A 23,058-nucleotide genomic window follows, 5' to 3' on the forward strand; every position below is an offset into this window, starting at 1 on the left:
ATCGGAGAAGGGGACCGTTATGTGGCCCTCACAGGAAACAGTCTGGGGACCCGACTTGACAATTCAAAAAGTTTATTAAAATCCCTTAACTCACCGGAAATACATACACAATAGGAAGTTATACAAAAGTGAAATACTTTGAGTCTTTAGCTCGGAGATGCACTAATAGTTTTGTCGGGTTGAGCTAAAAAGAGTGCAAGAGTTTAGCATTTTGGTTATAGATAACTTAGAAGTGGTGTCTGTTCATATTAATCCGATGGTCCAATCAGGGCATCGGGTTAAAGTACGACACGTTTTACAGGAGGTCGACAGCAGCGCGCGCACGCACACGTCGCTGGTCGAGCTGCAGACGTGTGCTGCTGTCCTGGTCGGGAAGGGAAGGCTCCAGGAGGAGCCACCGCCGAGCCACCGCCTCTCCATCGCCTCTCCACCGCCATCGCCTCTCCATCGCCTCTCCACCGCCTCGCCATCGCCTCGCCACCGCCTCTCCACCGCCTCTCCACCGCCTCGCCACCGCCTCTCCACCGCCTCTCCACCGCCTCTCCACCGCCTCTCCATCGCCTCTCCACCGCCTCTCCATCGCCTCTCCACCGCCTCTCCACCGCCTCGCCACCGCCTCTCCACCGCCTCTCCACCGCCTCTCCACCGCCTCGCCACCGCCTCTCCACCGCCTCGCCACCGCCTCGCCATCGCCTCACGCTCTCCCGGACGAGTCTTCCACATTGGTAACTTGGAGCGTGGGGAAGTGGGACCTGGAGGAATGGGGTTCATCTGCATGTAAAGCCCAGAGAGGCTGGTGGGCTGCGTGCTCCGTGTGCATTAGTTGACGCCGTGAGGTCCGGTCTGCGAGTCGAGCCGAGGCTCTGGGAAGGAAGACGGGTCGGAGACCGGACCGTCCAGATCCAGCTCCAGGGCGTGGTCTTGCTCAGGCAGGTTTTCCCTTGAATACTGCGTGTACCACTCGAGCTGAAACGAGACGTGGAGGAGGTGAGGAAGAGGTCGCCGCCGACCGACCACCGACCAGGTATTCAGAATCACCTCCTCCGGTTCTTACCTGAATCTCCTCCTCGTACATTTTCATGCTGAGGTCACTCTTCGTCCGAGACCGCCGACCGAAGTACACCAGAGACGTGTGCTGTACACAGCGGAGCACAGAGGAGCGGCTGAGTGAGGGTTCCCGTGAACAGCGGCGATCTGAGAGTGCAGCGTGTGGGCGGTCTTACCCCGCCCCCCCGCTCCATCGTGTGGAGGACTCCCTGCAAAGAGCTGAGGGAAGACAGGCCTGGGCAGGTCTGCTTGTACAGCTCCAGAGTGACCAGGGCCTCGTCCCGACTCACCTCCACCTCAAACACGACCCCGTTCTCATCTGGAGGAGAGCGCACACACACACACAACGGACAATGTGGCCAAGAAATACTAAAGATTCAGGAATACATGAACAAGGGTTTTGTTCGAAAGAGCACAACACTCTGTAAATGTATGCACACACACACACTCAAACTCACCCTCTGGGTTTTCCACTGGTTCCCGGTTCTTGCGGCTGTAGTTCATGCGGAACACAAAAGCATCCAGAATGAACGCCACGATGATGGTCATGACCACCTGGAGAGAACACACACACAGAGAATCAGAAAGGCACACTGCAGTGTGACACACATCCCTGCTGACGCACAGGCCTCACCATGGTCACGATGTAGAAGGTCATGAAGTAGAGCCGGCTCCAGTGGGTCGTCATGGACGTGACTCCTTCCTGGAGGAACACAGCGTCAGAAACACAGCAACACGCCACTGATGGCTGGACCAGACAACGTGCTCTCACCATGGTAATGTACCAGTTATTGACCACCGTCAGTTCAAACAGAGTCACTGGGGGTAAGAAGGAAAAGAAGTTAACGCACAATTTGGATAACAGTGACTAATTCTATCGATGTGTACATTTGCCGAACAAATAAACGTCTTTATTTCAAACCAACAACGCTGTTGAGTGGATCTCTGGTCATGTGTGGCAGTCTATGGAAGGTGCAGCGGTGCGTCTCCAGGACACATTCTGCCCCAACGACTCACAACCACTCCATGGACCGCACGCCGTCAGAAGTTAAGGAATACTTCATCGAAAAATAGTCACAAAAAGGTCAAAATATAGGATGTCGAATAAAATCTTTGTTTAATGTGAATAAAGTCGTACTTACTATGCCATGTCATGAAAAGTCAGAGTATAGTTGTTGGAGCTATTTATTTTGACATTTGTTTTGAGGTTTTATTGTAAAGTAATATTGATTATTTATTGCTTATGTAGGTTATATTTTGATATGTTAGTTGTTTCTCATGATAGTTGTAGTTTAGTTGAATATATTTAGCTTTAGGTTCACTGATTGGGTAACACTGGGCACCTGTGGTTACATGTAGAGGTGGGTACAGGACCAGCATCACCTGGGATGTTTTTTTACCAGCATCAGCAAAGAGAGGAAGTGTCAGCGTTTAGTTTGTTTGGAAAATAAATGATCAGAACCAACAGACCCAAATGGACTTTACTTGCTTTTTGTTTGCGTCAACTCTGAAACCCCCACGGAGCGTCAGTGGACACTTGATGTTTAGTTTTATTTGATTTCTAAGGACAAATGGCCACGACAATAGTATCTTAATAAGAAATGTCCTCGTATAGCAGGCTGTGCTCTGACCACATCTTTCAACTAACTTTAATGTTGACCTTCAAAACTGTAAAGTGTCCTCACCACCAAACACGACTCACAACGACGACCAAGACGACAACAACACCAGCGCCACTGAGGCTGGTCATGAGTGTTGTAGTATTCAGGCTTTTGATAACTTGTAACTTTATATCTGAGACCTTCGGTAAGAACACTTGGGCTCCTGAGAACCACAAACAAGCTCAGGAAGGTGGATCTGCTGAGATACCGACCAACACGTATTTGGTTTTGGTCTTTTGATGGAAAAGGTTGACAAAATAACAATAACACATATTTCCAGTCGTATTTTAAAAAGAAAATATTTGAGGAATTACCAAAGCTGCTGAGAATGTTGTTGAAGTTATTGAGGTAATAGTAGCCTTCTTCCAACACGGTTTTGTTGCCAATGGTGACGTTTATCTGTCTGTATGAATCTGCCACTGTGCTGGTGCTGAGAAGGAAAAGCAATCGAGTGAAGAGAACATCATCGATCATGGTGGAGGAACTTTCAGAAGACCAGATTTAATGCCAATACTTGTCAATCAGCCAATAGAGAAAATACAACACGATAATAATAATTGATTGACTCACTTGCAGCAGTTGGGAAAAACCACATCTGCAAAAAACTCCATCCCAACAATTGAAAAAGAGTAGTAGAAGATGATTAAGGTCAAGCCCAGACTTGCCATCCTGGGGAAGAGCTCAAACATGGTGTCCAGCACATCACGATATCTCTGCTTTATCTTAAACAACCTGTGGAGGACAAGACATCACGATGTTAACACGAGCTAACATGAACATTATATTCTGAAGGAGTGAGAAATAAAAGTGTACCGGAGGAGCTGAAGTGGTCGGAGAACTACGATGAAGTAAAACGGCTCCATGTCGAAGGCGAGCGCGAGCAGGCCGAGGAAGGCGGACACCGTCACCGAGAAATCAAAGCTGGACAGACGACGAGCAGAGGGACCGTTACCCCAACGGAGCCGGGCTCTGGGCCTCCTTCTCATGTATTGGAGTTGTAGTTTTAACAAAATGGCCACATTAAAGCTCGGGTTGGTAATCTTGAAGAGACAAAAACAGCCCAGTGTTGCACCTGCTGCAAAAGTTACTAAAGCAGGGTTCTGACACATGTGGACCGATGGATCTACAGGACTTTAAACCACATGTCCAGGACCAAACTGAACTCTGGGTATAAACATGAAACATGTAGAACACGTTGCGTATCGAGAGGCACACCGGCTTATATTTAGAGCGTCTTTCTTTAAAAAACATATTAATTATTTCAAACTCGGCGTAAATGAACATGTGATTATAACACATGTCCATGACTTTTCCAAAACTTTTATGATTTAAGTTTTTTCATGACTTTTCCAGGCCTGGAAACGACCATTTTAAAATTCCATGACATTCCCAGGTTTTCCACGACCGTACGAACCCTGTTAAATCTAGTCGGCAACAACGACCTCCCTCCTCACCCAAAACGATGATTATTATTATTGTGAATGATTATTATGAACGTCAACAAGAAACTTGGCTCTTGTTAGCACTCACAGCTGTTGGGATAGCAGCTTGTGAAAGACTCCCATGAGGAGCAATCAGGGAACGGGGAAAAGAGGTGCAGGCGGGGGGTCAGCGGGGGAACGAGCAAGCTAGTCGGACTGTAATAAACCCATTCAATCATCACTAATGCAAAGATATGACGGGCGGTCCGGTCGTGCAGCATCCACAGAGACTGGAATGCAGAGCATTCACTGGCATGAATCGGATGCAACAAGAAGAAAATGATCATGAATGTGTTTTAAGAAGATTACCAACCCTGGCTTTAGGGTTCGAGTACTGAATCCACAGGCAGGACTGGAACTCTATGGATACACGCAGCCTCGTGTCCGCCTGACGTTCTGGTTTCAGTACTCATTCAACATGTCAGTCAATCAACCCAGTGTCAAAGTTATTACTCACAGATTCCACCCGGAGCTGAAATAAGCCATCGGACCCAAACCACTTATTTTCAATAACACCTCTACTCCGTAAACTAAAAGTAGAAGGACAGAGGCAGAGTTAATATTGGTAAAAGTGCACGACAACAACTTTATGACTCGTTTTACAGAGTACAATGATTTGTTTTATGAGAGAGGGAGACGGCACGCAGCCCACTCACTGGTCAGGAACACAATGTAACTCCAGGGTACGAATCTGGACCAGGAGAACCCACCTGCACGAGGACCGAGAGGTGAGAGGTCTGGAGTGAAACACACTTTCCTTCCATCACATGCCGTAACGCCAACGGGAAGCATCTTACTGCTGAGTGTGTACGTCTCCACCAGAATCCACACGCCGTTCACGGCCACCACCACACCTGCAGCCAAGAGAGAAGGTCCACGAGGTTTACAATGAGAGACGTCCAACGATGGAATAACGTTGAGATGGATGTAAGAATGATGAACTCCTTTTGGGTTTTCAAGGGAATTATTTATAAAACAATTCTTGAGTTATAAATGTGATATATATATATGTATGTCTGTATGTGTGTATGTGTATATATGTATACATATTTATGTATGTTTGTATGTGTATGTATATATTTATGTATATATTGTTTTTCTTTTCTGTTATTTTTTCTTTATTTTATATACATTTTTTGATTTATTTGATATTAATTTAGGATAGGAATATATAAGCATGTTTTGCTTCTACCTATACCTTTTCAGTCTTTCTGTTTTGTATATTATATAGAATAATATTGTCTTGTATTTGATTTGATTGACTGAATAAAATAAAATACACAAATAAATACAGGTTGGCTCTGTGTGTCTGAGGAGACCGTAGAGGATCACACTCACACATCCCATACTGGAAGGCCTTCGACTTCACCAGCAGGTTGATGCCTGTTAAAGGAGAAAGGAAAGCGCTGAGATACGGATTCAAGAAACAGACGTTTGGTCCAAAGAACACAAGAAAAACAGAACGTGCCTTTGAAAATGAGGAAGGTCGTGTGAGGAAGGTCATCGAACCAATGTTCTCCACTGCGTCGTGCCTAAACCACACACACACACACAGTCAGTGCACTAAAGGACACATATAGAGTACATGATAACTGCTCAGTACAAATATACAGTCGGGCTACGTACCTTCCATTTAAGGCCAGTGACCTCAAAGAACTTGTAAAAGTCCTGCAGACTGCAGCAGAGCAAACAGAACATGTAACAATGCAATGAGAAGCAGAAGATATCCACAGAAAGGCGAGTCGGGCGGGTACCTGAGCATCGGGGCCCCTGAGGGGTTGAGAGCTTTGTACGTGAGGAAGCGGTCTCTTGCAGACATTCGGGGTCTGTAAAATCGCATCAGACCATCAAACTGTTTCAGCGACACGCCCATCGGCCTCTGATAAGAAAACGGCATCAACCCAGATTAAACACGGCACTCCATATGAAATGATTAATGGGGACCGACGTGCATCACAATGCATGGAACAGGGAGTCTTACCTGCCGGCTCACGAGCAGCTGGAAGGCGTGGTCAATGGCGGAGCGTTTGTGAAGTAAAAGAGATTTAAACTTCATCTTCTCAACACCATTAAACGTGTCGAACACCACCGCCAGGAGCTGGAGGGGGACAGAGTCGTGAAGCTGACGAGCGATCGCATAACAAGGGCTCACTGGATGCCACGTCGAGTTCAATAGGAGTGAATCGTAGAAGTGGTGAAAACAAGCCGAACCCTAACCCTATTCTTACCAGGTTCATGATGAAGTAGAGCTCTATGGAGAGGTAAACGATGAAGAACACACAGGACCAGCGGTTCTTTGAGTACGCCGGCATCATCACATCAGGGAAACTACAAGAAAGAGGGAAGCGCGACAGACACGAGTCACGAGAGGGAAAGTATCGGCCCAAACGCACCGGCCTGCATCCATGAGGAGAGCTGCTCAGGAAGGCCTGAACACCGAGCGGGACTCTGAACCGAGGTGCTCACTTAGCCGTGGTGACCAGGACAAACAGGCTGACCAGGCTGTTCTCCAGGGTGCTGAAGTACTGTGGGGAGAGGAGACGGCGTCACACAGTCCGACCGCGACCGACTAAACTCTTCACATCACATGTCATCTAGCAGACGCTTTAATCCACAGAGACTTACAGTCAACTCAGAACAACAAGAATACAGAAAGTAACATTTCCTCAACATTGTCAAAATACAAAAGTACCATAAAAAGAGCTATTTAAGTGCCACTGAAGTGCTAATCTGTGTTTTAATCCAGATATAGTCGCAAAAGATGTGTTTTTAGTTTCCGGCGGAAGCTGTAGAGACTTCCTGCTGTCCTGATGTCAGCGGGGAGCTCGTTCCACCACTGAGGAGCAGGACAGCAACAGTCTGGATGTAGAGCGGTTAGCTCTTCCCCATCTTTAGAAGCTCACACAAACTAATGCCAGGCACTAGAGTCAACGTACCGGGTCAGCAGTGTTTGGAGAGAAGAGGCAGAAACCTGGGACGAGACAACAAGCACACGTATTGTACAGGGAACCCCAATCCTTCTAAAAACAGCACTATTTTATAATTTTAACCCAAAATAGGGGCAGAAAAGATTCAACAGCCTTTAATATACTTGAGAATAATAAGTGTTCTTACCCAAGATGGCAAATATAACCATGAAGAACAGTAGCAGTAGGAGGATGTCAATAAAAGGTGGAAGGGATTGGAAGATCTGACGCAAGTTTCTGATTGGATGAGAGAAACCTCATTCAGGATGATGCGTTTAACATTAAAACGTTGACCCGGTTGTGTGTGTGTGTGTTTGTTTTAGTCATTTTGTACCTGCGCACAGCACCACAGTATCTACAGTCCACCAGGAAAATGGGTCTGAGAGCTCTGGTCACTCTCAGGTGCGACGTCTGTCTGACCAGAACCACGATGGCCTCCACGAACTGCAGCAGCAACACACACGTCTGAACAAGGAGAAGCCACAGCATGAACAATGTGCAGCAACGGATGCTGAATCCAAGGAAGTGCAGCCTGCACACAGCAGGCGGACTTCCTTCCCTCAGCGGACTGGACCCTGTGAGAGCATCCGGCCTCCTGAAGGGGCAAGTGACCATCTCACAGAAAATATCCACCCGCATGACCTCGTGCTCCTCCCCGCACAGACCGCCTGTGCAAAGTCTGGAGTCTGTCGGACGTTTCCTGAAGGAGTTACAGCGTTATACATCTCGGCCACTAGGGGCGACACTGAGCGGCTTTTAAACGCCAGTAACGGGACGATTCCGGGGGGGGGGCAGAGTGACCGCAAACACATGGTTAGAACCGGGTGGGGTCGGGCTATCACGTGAAAAAGAGCCCGAAACTCTGGCATGCTCAAATCGAAATGACTATCTCACAGAAAATATGCACCCGCATGACCTCGTGCTCCTCCCCGCACAGACCGCCTGTGCAAAGTACGAAGTCTGTCGGATTTTAGAAAGTAGCCATCGTGGATCAGTTACCTTCACCATGGTCCTCCTGTGTCGTATGAAGGTGTGGAAGCCTAACCAGCGGAGTTTCATGCAGAGCTCAAACGCCACCATGACCAGAGCAAGCAGCTCCAGAGTGGCGTGGACCTGCGGAGGAATCCAACACACGGTACGTTCCCAGAGAAGTGTGCGTGCGAGCCGGTGTTTGTGTGTCTACTCACGTAGACGTCCAGGCGCAGCGAGGGCACAGCCGGAGCTTCACACAGCGACAGCATCATCAGCAGCAGCCCCGTCAGCAGCTCCATCATGTAGAACAGGTGGTTGTGGGCGAACAGGTACGCGGCCAGCGCCCTCGGGTTTCGAGGATGGGTACAGAACTTATCATTGTTCTCTCCCTCCTGTTTGTGACGTTTAAATAATCCATTTAAAATCACACAATGTACCCCTTTTTCAGTTTACTTAGCGATTCTGAAATGTAAGTAGTATTTAAGTAATCTCCTCCCACTGTGGAGCGGGATAGTCATCAATTAAATGATGACATACCGGTATGATGAAAAGAAAAGAGCTATGTGGTGGGAAGCTGCCGAACAGTGACCTCATATACACAACCATGTTCTACAAGAGGGGGTCAAACTCATTTTCACTGCGGGCCACATCCACGTCATGGCCGCCTCTTAAAGGGCCGGTTGAAACAGAACTATACAAACGTATAAACTACTCCCCAACATATTGTTAAATAACTCTCTTTGCATTTAATGATTGATTATTTTAGTGTAGAAATATTGTCCATTAAAAAATGTCACTAATATTATAACATTTAACCATTTAATTTGAAACCTTCAAAATAAAAGCACGGGATATGTTTCATACATTTCTTGAAGAAAAGGGGATCGTCTGTCTTTCAAGCCGTCGGGGGCCACATGAAATGACGTGGCGGGCCAGATTCGGCCCGCGGGCCTTGTGTTTGACACCTGTGTTCTACAATGTCTGTGTACAAACCCAAAGTGAGGTCAATAATATCTATTCAAGAAGTTTGACCTTTTCCTGAAGGTATCCTGCACATTTTCTACCAATAGTGCGAGAGAGAACTCTTTATAAATGAGTCTGTTTTGTTTGTTTGCCTCCACAAACATTTCAGTTTTATGCTTTGCCAAAAACACTGAATAAAAAATAAATAAAAATACAAACAACAAACGGCACATATGAACTTTTACAAAATATAATAAAAAGGCCTGTTTTTGTATTAAAAATAAGCACAATACTTGTGGCTCCATACTTTCTTTTGTATTTTGATGTTTCCTAATTGATGCATAACTTTGAGCAGCTGATCATGACAAAAGACCACAAAGTTTAACCATCTACAGGTTATACAGTGTGTAGTAAAAATGATATGACCATTCAGCTGCCCTGTACACGCAGTAACTGAGCTGTAAATACCTGCAGGTAGATGGCTGCTTCCTGGTAGTTCATCTCCCAGCTCTGGTGTAAGGACACATGTTGGGCTCTGTGGTTCTGTGGCCCGGGCGGGGCGACCACAGCGTCGCTCACGATGTCATAGTTCCCTGCTCCGCCATCTGGAAGATAACACCACCGTTTCAATGTGCTGACACATTTTGGAGAAGAACAACACATTTTATTTGTACTTTCCACACACACACACCTACCAACGCCGTCTAGTTCTAACTGAGCCGAAGGAAGAGACCACTACTGGACTGCTGTGGGTCTGATCCTCATGGGAACCAGCTGCCGGTCCGCATGCACGCTCCATTCATCAGTTTGGATTTGTCTCTGTGCACCAGCTGTGTGAATGAGTCATTGCCTTTGAAGTCCACTGCACAAGTGTGTGTGTGTGTGTGTGTGTCATCCACAGTGCCCTGCTCTTGCTCCAACACAGACACACATCTGCAGATACAGATGGCCAAACATTCCACTCGGCTTGAAGCAAACTCCAGAGACTCAGTCCAGAGAGTCTTTACAGATTCAGAAACATGTCGGTCAGGCTGTGAGATCAACACTGGAGCCGGAACGCCGTTTAAATAAACAACTGACAATGCTTATGAAGCTCAGTACTTCTTCGACAGTTGGTTTCTTCTTTTGGAAAAGAGCATTTCTTAAAGTCTCCTAGACGAGAGAGATACTGTGACGCGCTCGCATTCGTCTGCTGCCTTAGCCACAGTTTGAACTTTGAATCCAGGGTAGCCACGAACAAAACGCTGCGTTTGCACTGATATCACATCGTCCGTTACGTCCACTTCCTCCTGCAGACAGGAAGCAGACAAAAGATCAACCACAGGAGGAATTAATCCTGGAGTGACTAACTTCAAAAGACGGGAAGACATCTAGATGGCTAAGAACATCCAGAAAGCGGTATATCGTAAAACCTAATCCAGAATTAGGTAACACATTTCTTTTAAATTACACACATTGTGTAGGTTTAAAAATAAAGAACCGTCTGCAAAATGAGTTCAAAAGTGAAACTGAAAAGATGAAATCAGGATTACATAATAACCTTGAATTACAACTTCGAGCAGGATCTCTCAAATATAAATATGTCATGAATAAGTAAACACACTATGTGTCTATTAGCAGCTGCATCATTTCGTCCTGTTCAAGTCGATGTGTTCTTCCTGCTTCCAGCCGACCCCTTGGAACACAACGTGGCGGAGAGGTCAGGTAGATCCCGTCCACCTTGACGGCAGCGGTGGCATGGCTGTCATCCTGACGAGAGGACACCCCGCAGCCGTCATGTGACACCCCACCCCTCACCGGCTCGAGAACAACAACGCGTTGGGAGCTCCGGGTCCAAAACACGGCTCACAGAAACACAAACGGGCTCAGCAGCCATGACGGTTCTCCCAGGACCAAAACCATCCTGTGCAGCGGTGATCTGAAGGGTCCCGACCAGCCGACTCCACACGCCTACCCGAGTGAAGGCGTTGTCGCTGAAGTGATACGATTCTTTCCCAGGGTCCAGCTCCCTCTCCAGAACGCTCCCACAGCAGAGAGCAGGAACAGTGGGATGCTTCCTCTCTGGCCACCATTCCCAAATATCCACAGGGGAAAAAACTACTCTCCTCTTCCTGTTCATCTCGAGAGCCAGAGAACATTATCCAGTACGCTCACGAACATCGACACACTGACACACAGGCTGCAGACACACACACTATTGTTATGTAATAGTTAAAAAAAATTAAACACTCAATAAAAAAACACTATCAAGTTCTATAAAAACAGAATGGATCCCTGGTGCAGAAGAACCAACCGGCCTCCACACGGCTGCTGAGGTGGTAGTTGGGGTTGATTCTAAAGTGTCATTTGGAGGCTATAGTTTGCTTTGATGTTGTCCCCCTCTATGAGAATGATGGTTTATTAATGAAACACAATGCAAAAGTACCTCAAACTACATCTTCTGTAATATCTATAACATTTAACCCTCCTATGACCTTTGGGGTCAATTTGACCCCATTCAATGTTTAGCGTCTCTCAATAAATGATTGACATCATTTTTTTGGCTTCATATTTCATGAATTTTCCTTATTTATTGGGGACAACTGGGAAAACATTAAATTCACATGATATGTTTTCACTGTCCTGAACACAACTCGTACGCATCGGTGTTCTTTGGGCTCAATTTGACCCCAGGCTGTTTTTCACTGTGTAAAACATATAAGAACTAGAATGGGCACTCGGTAGAGCGCATACCTTCGCATATCACAAGATTGGGCATTGAATTATGAACATTTTGGCATTAGTTGCATGCCAATTGGACAAAAATGTATCGTGCTATGGTAAAAAAAGAGTTTGACCTTTCCATGACCTTGACCTTTGACCCGATTGATCCCAAAATCTAATCAAATGGTCCCCGGATAATAACCAATCATCCCACCAAATTTCATGCGATTCAAGAACATTTTGACCTGTTCATGACCTTTGACCTTGACCTTTGACCCGATCGATCCCAAAATCTAGTCAACTGGTCCCCGGATAATAAACAATCATCCCACCAAATTTCATGCGATTCTGTTCAATACTTTGAGTTCTACGAAAGATTTTGATCTGTTCATGACCTTTGACCTTTGACCCGATCGATCCCAAAATCTAATCAACTGGTCCCCGGATAATAAACAATCATCCCACCAAATTTCATGCAATTCGGTTCAATACTTTTTGAGTTCTGCGAAAGATTTTGACCTGTTCATGACTTTTGACCTTTGACCCGATCGATCCCAAAATCTAATCAACTGGTCCCCGGATAATAAACAATCATCCCACCAAATTTCATGCGATTCTGTTCAATACTTTTTGAGTTCTGCATAAGATTTTGACCTGTTCATGACCTTTGACCCGATCGATCCCAAAATCTAATCAACTGGTCCCCGGATAATAAACAATCATCCCACCAAATTTCATGCGATTCGGTTCAATACTTTGAGTTCTACGAAAGATTTTGATCTGTTCATGACCTTTGACCTTTGACCCGATCGATCCCAAAATCTAATCAACTGGTCCCCGGATAATAAACAATCATCCCACCAAATTTCATGCGATTCGGTTCAATACTTTTTGAGTTCTGCGAAAGATTTTGACCTGTACATGACTTTTGACCTTTGACCTGATCGATCCCAAAATCTAATCAACTGGTCCCCGGATAATAAACAATCATCCCACCAAATTTCATGCGATTCTGTTCAATACTTTTTGAGTTCTGCATAAGATTTTGACCTGTTCATGACCTTTGACCCGATCGATCCCAAAATCTAATCAACTGGTCCCCGGATAATAAACAATCATCCCACCAAATTTCATGCGATTCGGTTCAATACTTTTTGAGTTTTGCGAATAACACGCATACAAATAAATAAATAAATAAATACACGGCGATCAAAACATAACCTTCCGGCATTTTCAATGCGAAGGTAAATATCAACTTGTTTATTTATTTTAAAGGCTGTTTAGGTATCAACAAACAAACATAAAGTACCTGACACTTTAACTTGGGAACCAATATTAATACGAATCATTTTCTGGAGGTTTAAACTGCTGCGGTCAACTTGAACCCGCGGGTAAAAGATGTTAGTGCATGTGAAGGTGACAGGAGGTCAGTATCTCCTCATGGTGACCCTCGTGAGGCTGGAGACACTGCAGCGCGGTTCATGTCGCGCATCAAAGGGCCATGAACACAGAGCAGAGCTCTCCCGTGGCTGAGAGCGACCGGAAGGACTTACTTCCCCCCCGCTCGGCCTCCTCGCTGAGCAGCCCGCTGCTGGCCTCGTCCCAGGTGAGGATGAGAGGCACGTCGTCGTCAGACTCCATCGCAGCGGGAGGTCCGTGTTCAGAGAGGCGATCCGACGGAACAACAACCCGCTGGTCAACCCGCGGAGCGGAGGCGGTGCTCGCTGAGCTGCGGGTAACGAACGATGAACTATCAGTCCTCAAGCCCCGTGGAGCAGACCCGGTCTGCCGGTCTGAGTCCGCTCGCCACCAGCCGGGTCCACCGGCTCGGTGTCGCTCAGGCTGACGAGCCGCCGGTGTGTGTCCATCATCGCATCGCCGCGCGCACACAGCTTTCTGCTGAGAAACTACGCGCGTTCCGATAACAGTTTACTAAATATACACGCGTTATATATCGGTTCTTCGTTCCGAATCCAACAATAACGGACACCTACTGAATGCACTACAACAGCTCGACAGACACTGGCTATGGCTGGATCAACAAACATTCACGACACTGAAGCCATTTATGGCAGGATAAGCGAACTTTGACAGATTTTCAAAATAAAAGTCAATCGATCTCAGATAATGTTGTAAAACGCCTCTCACATTAATTGACGAATACGTGTATTCATTAATTCAACTATTCAAAAAAACCGCTCATATTTGCATCCGTTCTTACATCGTAAGCTATCTGAATTGTGTGCCACTGACGTGGTACCCTCATCCGCGGTCGTGGTATCCTAGCAACAGAACAAGTAAACATATGTTCTTCTTGCGGCGGACAGAAACACTTCCGACTCGACAGGTAGCTACGCCGCTGATTAACGTTATATAACTTACATCTAGGTAAACGCAAGCTAAAGTATGTCACAAATAGCTTTTGACTACATTTAAACCGTTATATGACGAGTTTGTTCGTTCAAACTTCTCCCGTATATCTTCGCTATGTATGTAATGGGCTGAGGTACTTCTTTAGGCCTCATGGGGTTGTTTGGGAGTTGTTCCTGATCCGATGTGAGGTCAAAGGTCAGGGATGTCTACATGTATAGATTGTAAAGCACTTTGAGACAAATTTGCAATGTGTGAAAATGGGCTCTACAAATAAACTGAACTGAAAATAAACTGAATTGAATTGAATGTATGAACATCAGCTCGTTAAGTGGGCACACTTGGAAAAAGTTTGGGGCAGCACTGGCCCAGATATTTAAAGTCCCTACACTAGTTCCTTTTAATTTAATGCACACGTTTATTGATCCCACAGTGGGGAGATTCTTCTCTGCATTTGACCCAAACCCATTTGTTACTGTACCAAAAGCATATTATGAAGCTACCTTTTGCATTTATTAACCTTCACCCTGGAAACATGTCTCTCTACAACAACTACACATACTCTCAAATTCTACATTCAAACCCTGACTTTATTTTATTATATTACTCTTAATACTTAAAAAAAAAATCGTAAACTATTTCTTTAATCTCCCATTTTTAATGATGTTGTCACCCATCCAAGTATAATTCACTTTGTTTGATTTACGGCACTTTCCAAAATGTGGCGTGCAAACAATGATGGACAGTTTAACCCCTTGACTACTATAGTTAAAAATATGACCTGTAGAAATTGTACAAATTGTGTCCATTTTTAAATATGTTGTATGGCGACCTTGAGTGCCTTGAAAGGCGCCTTATAAAATGAATGTATTATTATTATTATTACAACCGTATTTAAAAAATAAATGTTTAACTGTTTTCCTACCATCCAGTGACATGATGTCTGCAAAGGAGGCCACAGTGCTGACGAAGACGACGCCTGCGTCAGAATCCTCTCAAAAGAGACACGAGGTGTCCGAGGAGACGCCGCTCTCTCACGAGGCTCGACGCACCTCGAGAGTTTTGGAAAACTGCATCCGTCACGTTGAGACTGCAGCGGCTCTGCCTGCTGTCCTCCGGTTGAACAGTGTGCCCAGTGTTGTGAATGAGGAATTGAGTCAGGCAATTAAAGAGCATCAAATACTGGATGGAAGAATGAAGACACTCGAAGGTCTCGAGCAGATGTCCGATGGGGAACGAGAGGCAGACGTTGGGAAAGCGAGGGCTCGGCTTGAGAAGGACATCAAGACCTCCGTCAGGGATCTGCTCCGAGTGGCCCGAGCCCACGCAGACGTCTGGTGTGCTTTGAGGGCTGAGCTCGGTATGCAAGTCGGGGAAAGTGAGTCCATGCTAATTAAAGGACTTCAGAAGTTTCACAGCCAGGTAGCAGAAAGGTTGCTGACCAGTCGGGATGAGGAGCTCCATGTTCCCCACAAGCAGGTGCACCCCTCGTTCTCCACCGACCACCTGGAGAAACTAGCAGCAGAGGAAGCAGTCGCCACAGCCATGATCGAAATAGATGCAAAGGTGACGTTTACCAAATTGGAAGTTGACGCTCACTTACAAGAGTCGAGTCGACTACATGTATATCTTGCTTTATAAGCAAAAACAAAGACGTTGTTATTTTTCAAGACATCATATGTTCTCCTCTTGACCTTTCCTCTATCGTCCCGCCTTTATCTTTCTGTTTGTATCACAGATTTCTCAGGTTAATGATCAAATAAAACAGTCGCAGCGTTCTCTGACAGGGAACAGTCAAGAGGCGGAGGTGTCACTGAGCCAGTCACACATCAAGTCGTCCAAGATGAGGCGTTCAGGTGTACAACAAGGGGTCCATCAGCTGAACACTCAGCTTCACAATCTGATGCTGAAGAACAGGCAGGCGGAGAGAGAAATCCAAGAGGTAAGGTTAGTCTCATTTCATCAACATGTCACAATAACTCAGGTTTCATTTTCATTCAAATCCATGTCACTGTTACTGCTTTTTTTCTTTTCTTGGTAGAAAAATGAAAAGGTGGAAACAGAAATTGAATACTTGCTTCAAACCTTTGACGATAAAATGGAACAAACTCAGGTACAAACTCCCAGAAACAAATAATGAAGTGTGTGTTCTCTGCACACGTCCTGTGTCCGGTGATGTGTGTGTACATGCTTCTTCACACGATGAGTTCATGTATCATCCTGCTCTAAAATATAATTTAAAACTCAGACAATGTTCACATTAGAGAAGCTGATGTTTGAAAGGTTTTACTTTGTTAAACAACTGTAACGATTAATTTATTGTCAAAAAAGTTGCCAATTTATTTCCTGTTGATCAAGTGTAAATTTAATAAATGTGTTTTCTAGCTCAGTTGTTTTATTGACATCAGTCATTTCACACATCACCTTCAGACTGTCTCTGTTTCATAATCCAGGACAGATGCCTCCAGTCTATCAGATGACTACAGCAAGGCTTTAGAGCATTTATAGGATGTCACTATATGACGACCCAGTAGGCCTATAAGTCTATATGTTCAAATATTTTTTTTATATTCTATCCCCCAATGTTTCTCACTCGCTCATCCTTTTGTGCCTCGACTCCATAACTGCCACCGTCGCCGGTCTCAGTCGAACCTGGAGCTGAAAAGAGAGGATTATAAAAGGGAGGAGGAGGAGCTGAGGAAGCTGGAGAAACCCTTTTCTTCCCTGGAGGTGGAGTGCAAGCAGATCCACGAGAAGCGTCGGCTAGCAGAGGAGAAGAGAAGGGAGGAGATGAAGGAGACGGAGTTAAAGACCAAAGCTGCTATTTTAGCCCAGGCCTGGTGGAGAGGCTTCAGCACTCGCAAGGCCTTAAGGAACAAGGCCAAAAGCAAGAAGGCCAAAAAAGGCGAGAAGGCCAAAAAAGGAAGAAAGACCAGGAACATTTGACCTGTGTCTCCTGTGCGACACACACACACACACACACACACACACACACACACACACACACACACACACACACACACACACACACACACACACACACACACACACACACACACACACACACACACACACACACACACACAGTCGAACATTAATCATCATTTACCAAAAACACACACATTATAGTCCATGTTACATGTGTTATTCCTGTAATGTTTTTAATAAAGTACTTCATGTTTGAAACTAGTATTTACTACTTTTTTGAAATAACTCATTATAAACTTTGACATTGTCAAACTAATCCTAAATGTTAAAACAGTTGTAGGCTATAATGAAACTTTCTATTATTCTTTTTCTATTGGACACCAACAGAAATATTCGGGCATTTGGATTGTTCCTGTTTTGATCAAAGATAATTCACCATGACGCCGAGTCATCTCCTTACTGAGCCGAAGCACCTGTGAGGTGAACCGGAGGACTCCTGTCTTTGAAATGCAGCTTCTTCTTCTTCTTCTTCTTCGACATTTTTTCTTTCCTATTTTGTTCTAGCTTTTAATTTTGGGGGAAACTTATCACGTGACTGAGAACAGCGTCTTGACGTGTGCCAAGTGGGATACGCACAGGCGGGTGTATCCGGTCATTTATCAAAAATCAAACATATTTCAGACCTTGATAATTAATCATTTTCATTCATTCTTTCTGTGCATCCCGGTACCAAAGGACCAGGGACCGGTACCGGTCCACGGCCCGGTGGCTTGAGACCGCTGAGTTAGAATAAACAGGGACTAATGGCTTGGGTGCACCAGTTGCGATGTTCTCTACGGCCACAGGGTGGCAGTAGAGGACAGCATGTTCGTCTACGTTACATTCATCATTCATCTGTCACGTGAACAAGAGGAGCTGAGGAATGAACCAAATGAACAAAAGATTGTCGATAGCTTCAGGGTCTTACGTTTATTGAAGTTAATTGTCTTCAAGTTCACGTTTAGTTTTACATTAGAACAACTAAGAAAATATTCAATGCTAGTTCAGTGAATTCAGCCTTACAGCATTATAAACGGATGTTCAAGCCTAAATTGAAGCATCTTGCGATGTCGAGTTGCAATGTGTTTTTTGGGCTTTGACAAATCTTTTCCCAGTCCATCGTGTTTCTGAGAGGGAGTTTATTGATATTTGACGAGGCCCTCGTAGTCCTGGATGAACATCTGGACCTAAAGAGGAAACAGAAATCGGTGAGTTGTTTGTTTTCCGTCGTTGCTGTTGGTCATCTCTGCTCTGCCAGGTGCAAACCTTCTCCAGCTGTTTCTCCGTGTCATTCATATTCAACGTGTGTTCTCCTTCTACCATGGCATCTGTCGTTTCATAGAGGTTATAGGTCGCCATCTTAATCCGTCCCAGCAAGAGTGTTTTCTTTGCTGCCGTTTCCTGAATGTGGTTCCATTGCCTCTCCTGTGAACACATGAACAGCTGCATTTCACACAGGATGGTTGCTGTGTGTTCAGGAAACATTTGATTCGGCTCTGATGCCAGACTTGTGATGACGGTGATGTCAGATACCCATGACAGAGCTTCAGAGCGCGTCTTCTCTATCCCGCTCTGGAGCTGGGACAGCTGGTGGTTGCTCTGCAGCTGCAGCAGACTGTGATTGTCCTCCAGCGTGAGCAGGGATTCCTTCAGCTGCTCCACCTGCCCATGCGCCTGGGTTTCTCTCTTATAGAAATCGTCTTGAAAGTGGAGGAGACTCTCTATATGACCGGTGAGCCTCTGCACATCCTCAAACTGGAAAACACAAACGTTCATGAAAGGTGAAGCAAAAACGTGAGTGAGAGAGTTGAAGGTTAGAGAAGGTGGGATAGTGAGAATAAGCGCTTCGACAATATTATCTGTCACGAAGCATTTCACAGCCAGTTGTTGATGTTGGGTTTTTGTTGCTTTTAGAATTCTCTCTTCTGTTTGTGTATCAGATGCCTTGTTGTATATTTGTTTTGGGAAAGGGAGGGGGGGGGGGGGCTGTAATGTGTATCCTCACCATGTGGCTGTGTGATGTCATCCTTTCACTCCTTATGTGTGATGTCTACTGTACATTAAGTCTTGTTTTGTAATTTCTACAAATAAATCATATATTAAAAAAAGGTGTAACAAAAAAAAAACACATCATCATTATCTAATCAAAAGAAGTCCATCCGCAAACACCTTAAAATGCACTTTTCTGAATGAAGACATTTATCTGTAAAGAGACCGGGTCAGAGGTCAATGCCATAGAGACGTCTCTATGCCGACTGTTCAGGCCTTCACCGAGAGACGAGGCCCATCAGGATGTCATGTCCACCGCGACTTTACACTATATTCTTACTAAATGTAAAACGCGACACAGTTAGCTGCATCCGTCTGATTTACCGTTTTAAAGCACGACGTGTCACTTAGTGGTGCAATGCTCAAATGATCGGGGCTTCTGTTTAAGTAAAGAGATCTGTTGACGATAGACTATTAATGTACGATGCATTCATTTAGATTTAGTTGCATGTAACATCTGTAACACAGATTAGCACTTCGGTGGCACTTACTGATGGTACTTTGGTAGTTCCACTATCTTGAAGAAATGTTACTTCCTGTATTCTTGTTGTTCTTAGTTAGTTCTCTTGGTTGATTCACTTGTTGTAAGTCTCTTTGGATAAAAGCGTCTGCTAAATGATATATGATATGATATTCCTTTATTCGTCCCAAAGTGGGGACATTTCATAAATGTGATGTGATGTAAGAGAGTCCCTGCAGTACCTTCGTCATCCTGACCGTCCGCACCAGCAGCTCCCGATACACGCCGTTCCTGGTGATCCAGCGCCGCTGCTGCTGCTCCCTCTCCATCAGCCCGGCATGCAGCAGCTTCAGCCTCTGCAGCGCCGCCTCCAGGCGGAGCTCCTCGCTCCTCTCCTTCTCTGCTTTCTGAGCAGCTTGATCCGGGTTTCCTTCCTGCAGGGACTCAGTCGGGCGTTTCTGTGCAGGTACAGCCATGACACTGAAATCCAATAACAATACGCACATTATGAAGGAGGCGTGTGTGAAACGGTCCTCCACTTACCTTCAGGAACATATTCAAGTTCATGTATAAATCCTTCGCTGCCTCCTTCTTCACCTTCAACTCGTCGATACGCTGCTGCAAACTCTGCAACCTCTACATGAAACACACACAGCAGGAACACTGACTTAGGAATACGTTACGAAGCATGCCGACTCAGTTAAAGGTACTTTGAATGAAAATTGAATGTAAATTGAAATTGAATGTTACTTCTAACAATGTAGAATTCTGCATTAATGAGACAGAAAGTTAAGTAACATTAGCCCTTTGTAACTGCTGGGCATTTACCCATGCGCTTCATTGGGGCCTCTTAGGCGTTTCCATTTCTTCTTCTTCTTCATTTTAGCTATAGATGCATATGGCATACATTTCTGCAAGGGTGTGTTTACTTTCTTTTCAGAAGTTCAATCTCAGCTCATTAATAAGTGAATGATAAACATGTAGAGTAGCTCACATACAGACCTCAGACCCTCAAGGACAAACACTTTAAAACCATGAGCATCATGCATGATTCAATAGAGCCCTGGCCTCAAAACAGTTTCACTAGTTTCCAGCTCATTGAGCCATTTGCTAAAGTTGTTCCTCCTGTTCACAGACGCCATTGTTGTGTTTCAGGGCGTAGCTGCTGCATCACGTGTCTGATGCAATACATCAAAACAATGATGACATGATGACGAAATCCCACAACTTAGAATTCTCCGCCCACTCCTCCTCTCCACCTCCATCTGATGGACCGTGGAGGTCTGGATGGTGGTCCATGCCGACTACCAACTCTTCATCCACTCTGTCATCTTCATTGTGTTGTTCCTGTGTTTTAATGTGTGTGTAATGATTCCTTCTGGTCACATGACATCTATGACACCTGTCCATCCTGGAGAGGGATCCTCCTCTGTTCTCTCCTCAAGGGTTCTGACCTTTTACCCTGAAGGGTTGTTTGGGAGTTGTTCCTGATCCCATGTGAGGTCAAAGGTCAAAGGTCAGGGATGTCTATGTGTACAGATTGTAAAGCACTCTGAGACACATTTGTAATTTGTGGAAATGGGCTATAAAAATAAACTGAATTGAATTGTTTGTGGAAATGTACAAATAAACTAGCATTTCAAAGATTAATTTCTGAAACAATTAATATTTGGTGACGTTCCTTTGACGAGCTGAATTTGGTCAACATAATAAGTGAAGTCAGTAAAAGTGGAACATAGTCTATATATCAGTTTTAGAAAGGGGGGGGGGTCCTCTATATGACGACAGGTGAGGACCTGTCTTAAAGTGAGGAGCTTTCTCTCAGGAGTTGAACTACCAGCCGCTCGGTACCTGGCGCTGCTCCTGGATCTCCGCCTCCAGCTCCTCCTCCTCCCGGCGTTTCTTCTGCAGATCAAACAGGGCCACGCTGCCGTCGAGCAAGGCACCTGCTGCCGTCACGGCGCGCGCACTCGCGAGCAAGCTCCTGTTCACACGCACGAGCGGAGAGGGAAGTTATGAACGCCGAACGCTCATTACATTACAGATTACAGATTACATTACGTCACATGTAATGTAGTTGATGCTTTTATCCAAAGCGACTTGCAATCACATGACATTCACACACCGTTCACACAGCTACAGGGAGCAATCCAGGGCTAACTCAGTGTCTTGCTCAAGGGCACATGCACGAGGGCGGGGGTTGAACCGCCGCCCCCTGACTGAAGGCCGGCGCTGCTCGTGGACTCACCGCGCCTCCCCTCCGACGCCCCGGCAGCTCGGGAGGCCGACTCGCGGTTGTCTCGGAGGATTTCCCGACTGGTCATTTCCGTCCATCTTGTCTTTGTTGAACGTTCTCAAACTCTGGAGAGCCCCCTTTCGTTGCCATGGCAACGCAAACCAGAAACGTTGAGAAGCACAATCTGGCCTTTCAGTATAAAGTAAAAAAATTGTTTTTTACTATATATTTTTTTTACGCCTAACTTTATTATGCTGCGTCCACGTGACCCGCGGTAAATTTGTGTTCTTCCATGTTTGACGCGCCTGAAAAGAGGCGTGACTTATCTCCATGGAAACCTATCAACTGAGCCGTCGTTCCCGCCATCGACCACACGGAAGGATTACCCACAATCCACTGCTTTGTGCTCGAAGTCCCACCACAGGAAGCTCAGAGCCGTCTGGTTCCTCGAGGTGTGTTCACTGCAGCGCTTTGAACAAAACAAACTTTTGCAGTGATTTAATTGCAATAAACGTATAAAAAGATCGAAATAACTACACAATAATGCAGATTTGTAAAAAGTTGGAATTCATGTTTTGCTGACTAAAAAACCTGATCATTTGAATCACACTTGTATCCAGTGCAACTGCTAGCAATCATGCAACTAATGAGTTGGTCAATAACTAATAATATAAATTTAAACTAAAAGCACATTATTCTATAAGTCAAACTGTTCAATCAAACATTATAGCCTATCAATCATAAGAAAAGTTGATAAATCAATGAATCAACTAATTATTGTCAACTATTTTGACAACCAATCAGTCGTTTACGGGATTTTTCAAGCAAACACACCAAACATTTGATGGTTCTAGTGTTTTAAAGATTTTCAATTCAATTCAGTTTATTTGTAGAGCCCACTTTCACAAATTACTTTGAGTTAGAGTTGGTAGTCAGCATATTCCACCATCCAGACCTCCACCATCCATCAGGCAGATGGATCTATGACGTCTCATAGGGTCCGATGATCCTCTGAGACGTGAAGTCAAAAGGACTCTGGGGAGGAAGCAGATCCACTGCAGAAATGTTTCAAGATATAACAAATTCAAATAATGATTAGCTAGAGTCCTTATACAAATACAGCATCACCAATGGGTTATTTAGCTAGCAAAGGGTCGCGGACCGATGGGTTTGGTCAATAAAA

The 23,058-nt window shown here is 45.2% G+C and overlaps 3 protein-coding genes across 4 annotated transcripts; 1 reads left to right on the top strand and 2 right to left on the bottom strand.

Annotated features, from left to right (window-relative positions):
- Window positions 1-55: 55 nt before the first annotated feature.
- Window positions 56-13,810, bottom strand: tpcn1 (two pore segment channel 1). 2 transcript variants are annotated; one of them, XM_056417899.1, is made up of 26 exons: window positions 13,347-13,810; window positions 9,559-9,695; window positions 8,343-8,519; window positions 8,155-8,268; window positions 7,490-7,620; window positions 7,304-7,392; window positions 7,126-7,160; window positions 6,656-6,714; window positions 6,418-6,517; window positions 6,171-6,287; window positions 5,944-6,068; window positions 5,816-5,864; window positions 5,658-5,721; window positions 5,528-5,572; window positions 4,987-5,043; window positions 4,846-4,899; window positions 4,647-4,719; window positions 3,522-3,629; window positions 3,279-3,440; window positions 3,023-3,138; window positions 1,820-1,866; window positions 1,682-1,750; window positions 1,506-1,602; window positions 1,224-1,366; window positions 1,055-1,135; window positions 56-966 (listed from the first exon to the last, which is right to left on the bottom strand). In XM_056417899.1, exons 1-26 carry the CDS (start codon window positions 13,432-13,434, stop codon window positions 820-822), a joined length of 2,484 nt encoding a protein of 827 aa, XP_056273874.1. In that variant the 5' UTR covers window positions 13,435-13,810; the 3' UTR covers window positions 56-819. The 2 variants fall into 2 exon arrangements, with proteins under 2 accessions (XP_056273874.1, XP_056273876.1); XM_056417901.1 differs by lacking the exon at window positions 13,347-13,810 and adding an exon at window positions 9,786-9,859.
- iqcd (IQ motif containing D) lies at window positions 13,446-17,115 on the top strand. Its single transcript, XM_056417908.1, has 5 exons — window positions 13,446-13,528; window positions 15,096-15,729; window positions 15,902-16,105; window positions 16,205-16,276; window positions 16,810-17,115. Exons 2-5 carry the CDS (start codon window positions 15,100-15,102, stop codon window positions 17,107-17,109), a joined length of 1,206 nt encoding a protein of 401 aa, XP_056273883.1. The 5' UTR covers window positions 13,446-13,528; window positions 15,096-15,099; the 3' UTR covers window positions 17,110-17,115.
- A 919-nt stretch (window positions 17,116-18,034) lies between these two features.
- Window positions 18,035-21,953, bottom strand: LOC130196947 (coiled-coil domain-containing protein 42 homolog). The gene is made up of 5 exons (XM_056419390.1): window positions 21,888-21,953; window positions 21,491-21,623; window positions 19,882-20,275; window positions 18,397-18,885; window positions 18,035-18,317 (listed from the first exon to the last, which is right to left on the bottom strand). Exons 3-5 carry the CDS (start codon window positions 20,143-20,145, stop codon window positions 18,270-18,272), a joined length of 801 nt encoding a protein of 266 aa, XP_056275365.1. The 5' UTR covers window positions 20,146-20,275; window positions 21,491-21,623; window positions 21,888-21,953; the 3' UTR covers window positions 18,035-18,269.
- Window positions 21,954-23,058: the final 1,105 nt, after the last annotated feature.

The sequence above is a fragment of the Pseudoliparis swirei genome, chromosome 7 (assembly GCF_029220125.1).
Source record: "Pseudoliparis swirei isolate HS2019 ecotype Mariana Trench chromosome 7, NWPU_hadal_v1, whole genome shotgun sequence".
Taxonomy (NCBI): Eukaryota; Metazoa; Chordata; class Actinopteri; order Perciformes; family Liparidae; genus Pseudoliparis; species Pseudoliparis swirei.

Coding starts and splice junctions, on each gene's coding strand:
- tpcn1 (XM_056417899.1), bottom strand. CDS start 13,434: ATGGAGTCTGACGACGACGTGCCTCTCATCCTCACCTGGGACGAGGCC. Junction 7,393..7,489: donor TACTGTGGTGCTGTGCGCAG/GTACAAAATGAC, acceptor TCATCCAATCAG/AAACTTGCGTCAGATCTTCC. Junction 1,867..3,022: donor CAACATTCTCAGCAGCTTTG/GTAATTCCTCAA, acceptor TCTTACCCCCAG/TGACTCTGTTTGAACTGACG.
- iqcd (XM_056417908.1), top strand. CDS start 15,100: ATGATGTCTGCAAAGGAGGCCACAGTGCTGACGAAGACGACGCCTGCG. Junction 15,730..15,901: donor TGATCGAAATAGATGCAAAG/GTGACGTTTACC, acceptor TTTGTATCACAG/ATTTCTCAGGTTAATGATCA. Junction 16,277..16,809: donor ATAAAATGGAACAAACTCAG/GTACAAACTCCC, acceptor CGCCGGTCTCAG/TCGAACCTGGAGCTGAAAAG.
- LOC130196947 (XM_056419390.1), bottom strand. CDS start 20,145: ATGTGCGTATTGTTATTGGATTTCAGTGTCATGGCTGTACCTGCACAG. Junction 18,886..19,881: donor GGACGGTCAGGATGACGAAG/GTACTGCAGGGA, acceptor TGTGTTTTCCAG/TTTGAGGATGTGCAGAGGCT. Junction 18,318..18,396: donor CGGAGAAACAGCTGGAGAAG/GTTTGCACCTGG, acceptor TTTCCTCTTTAG/GTCCAGATGTTCATCCAGGA.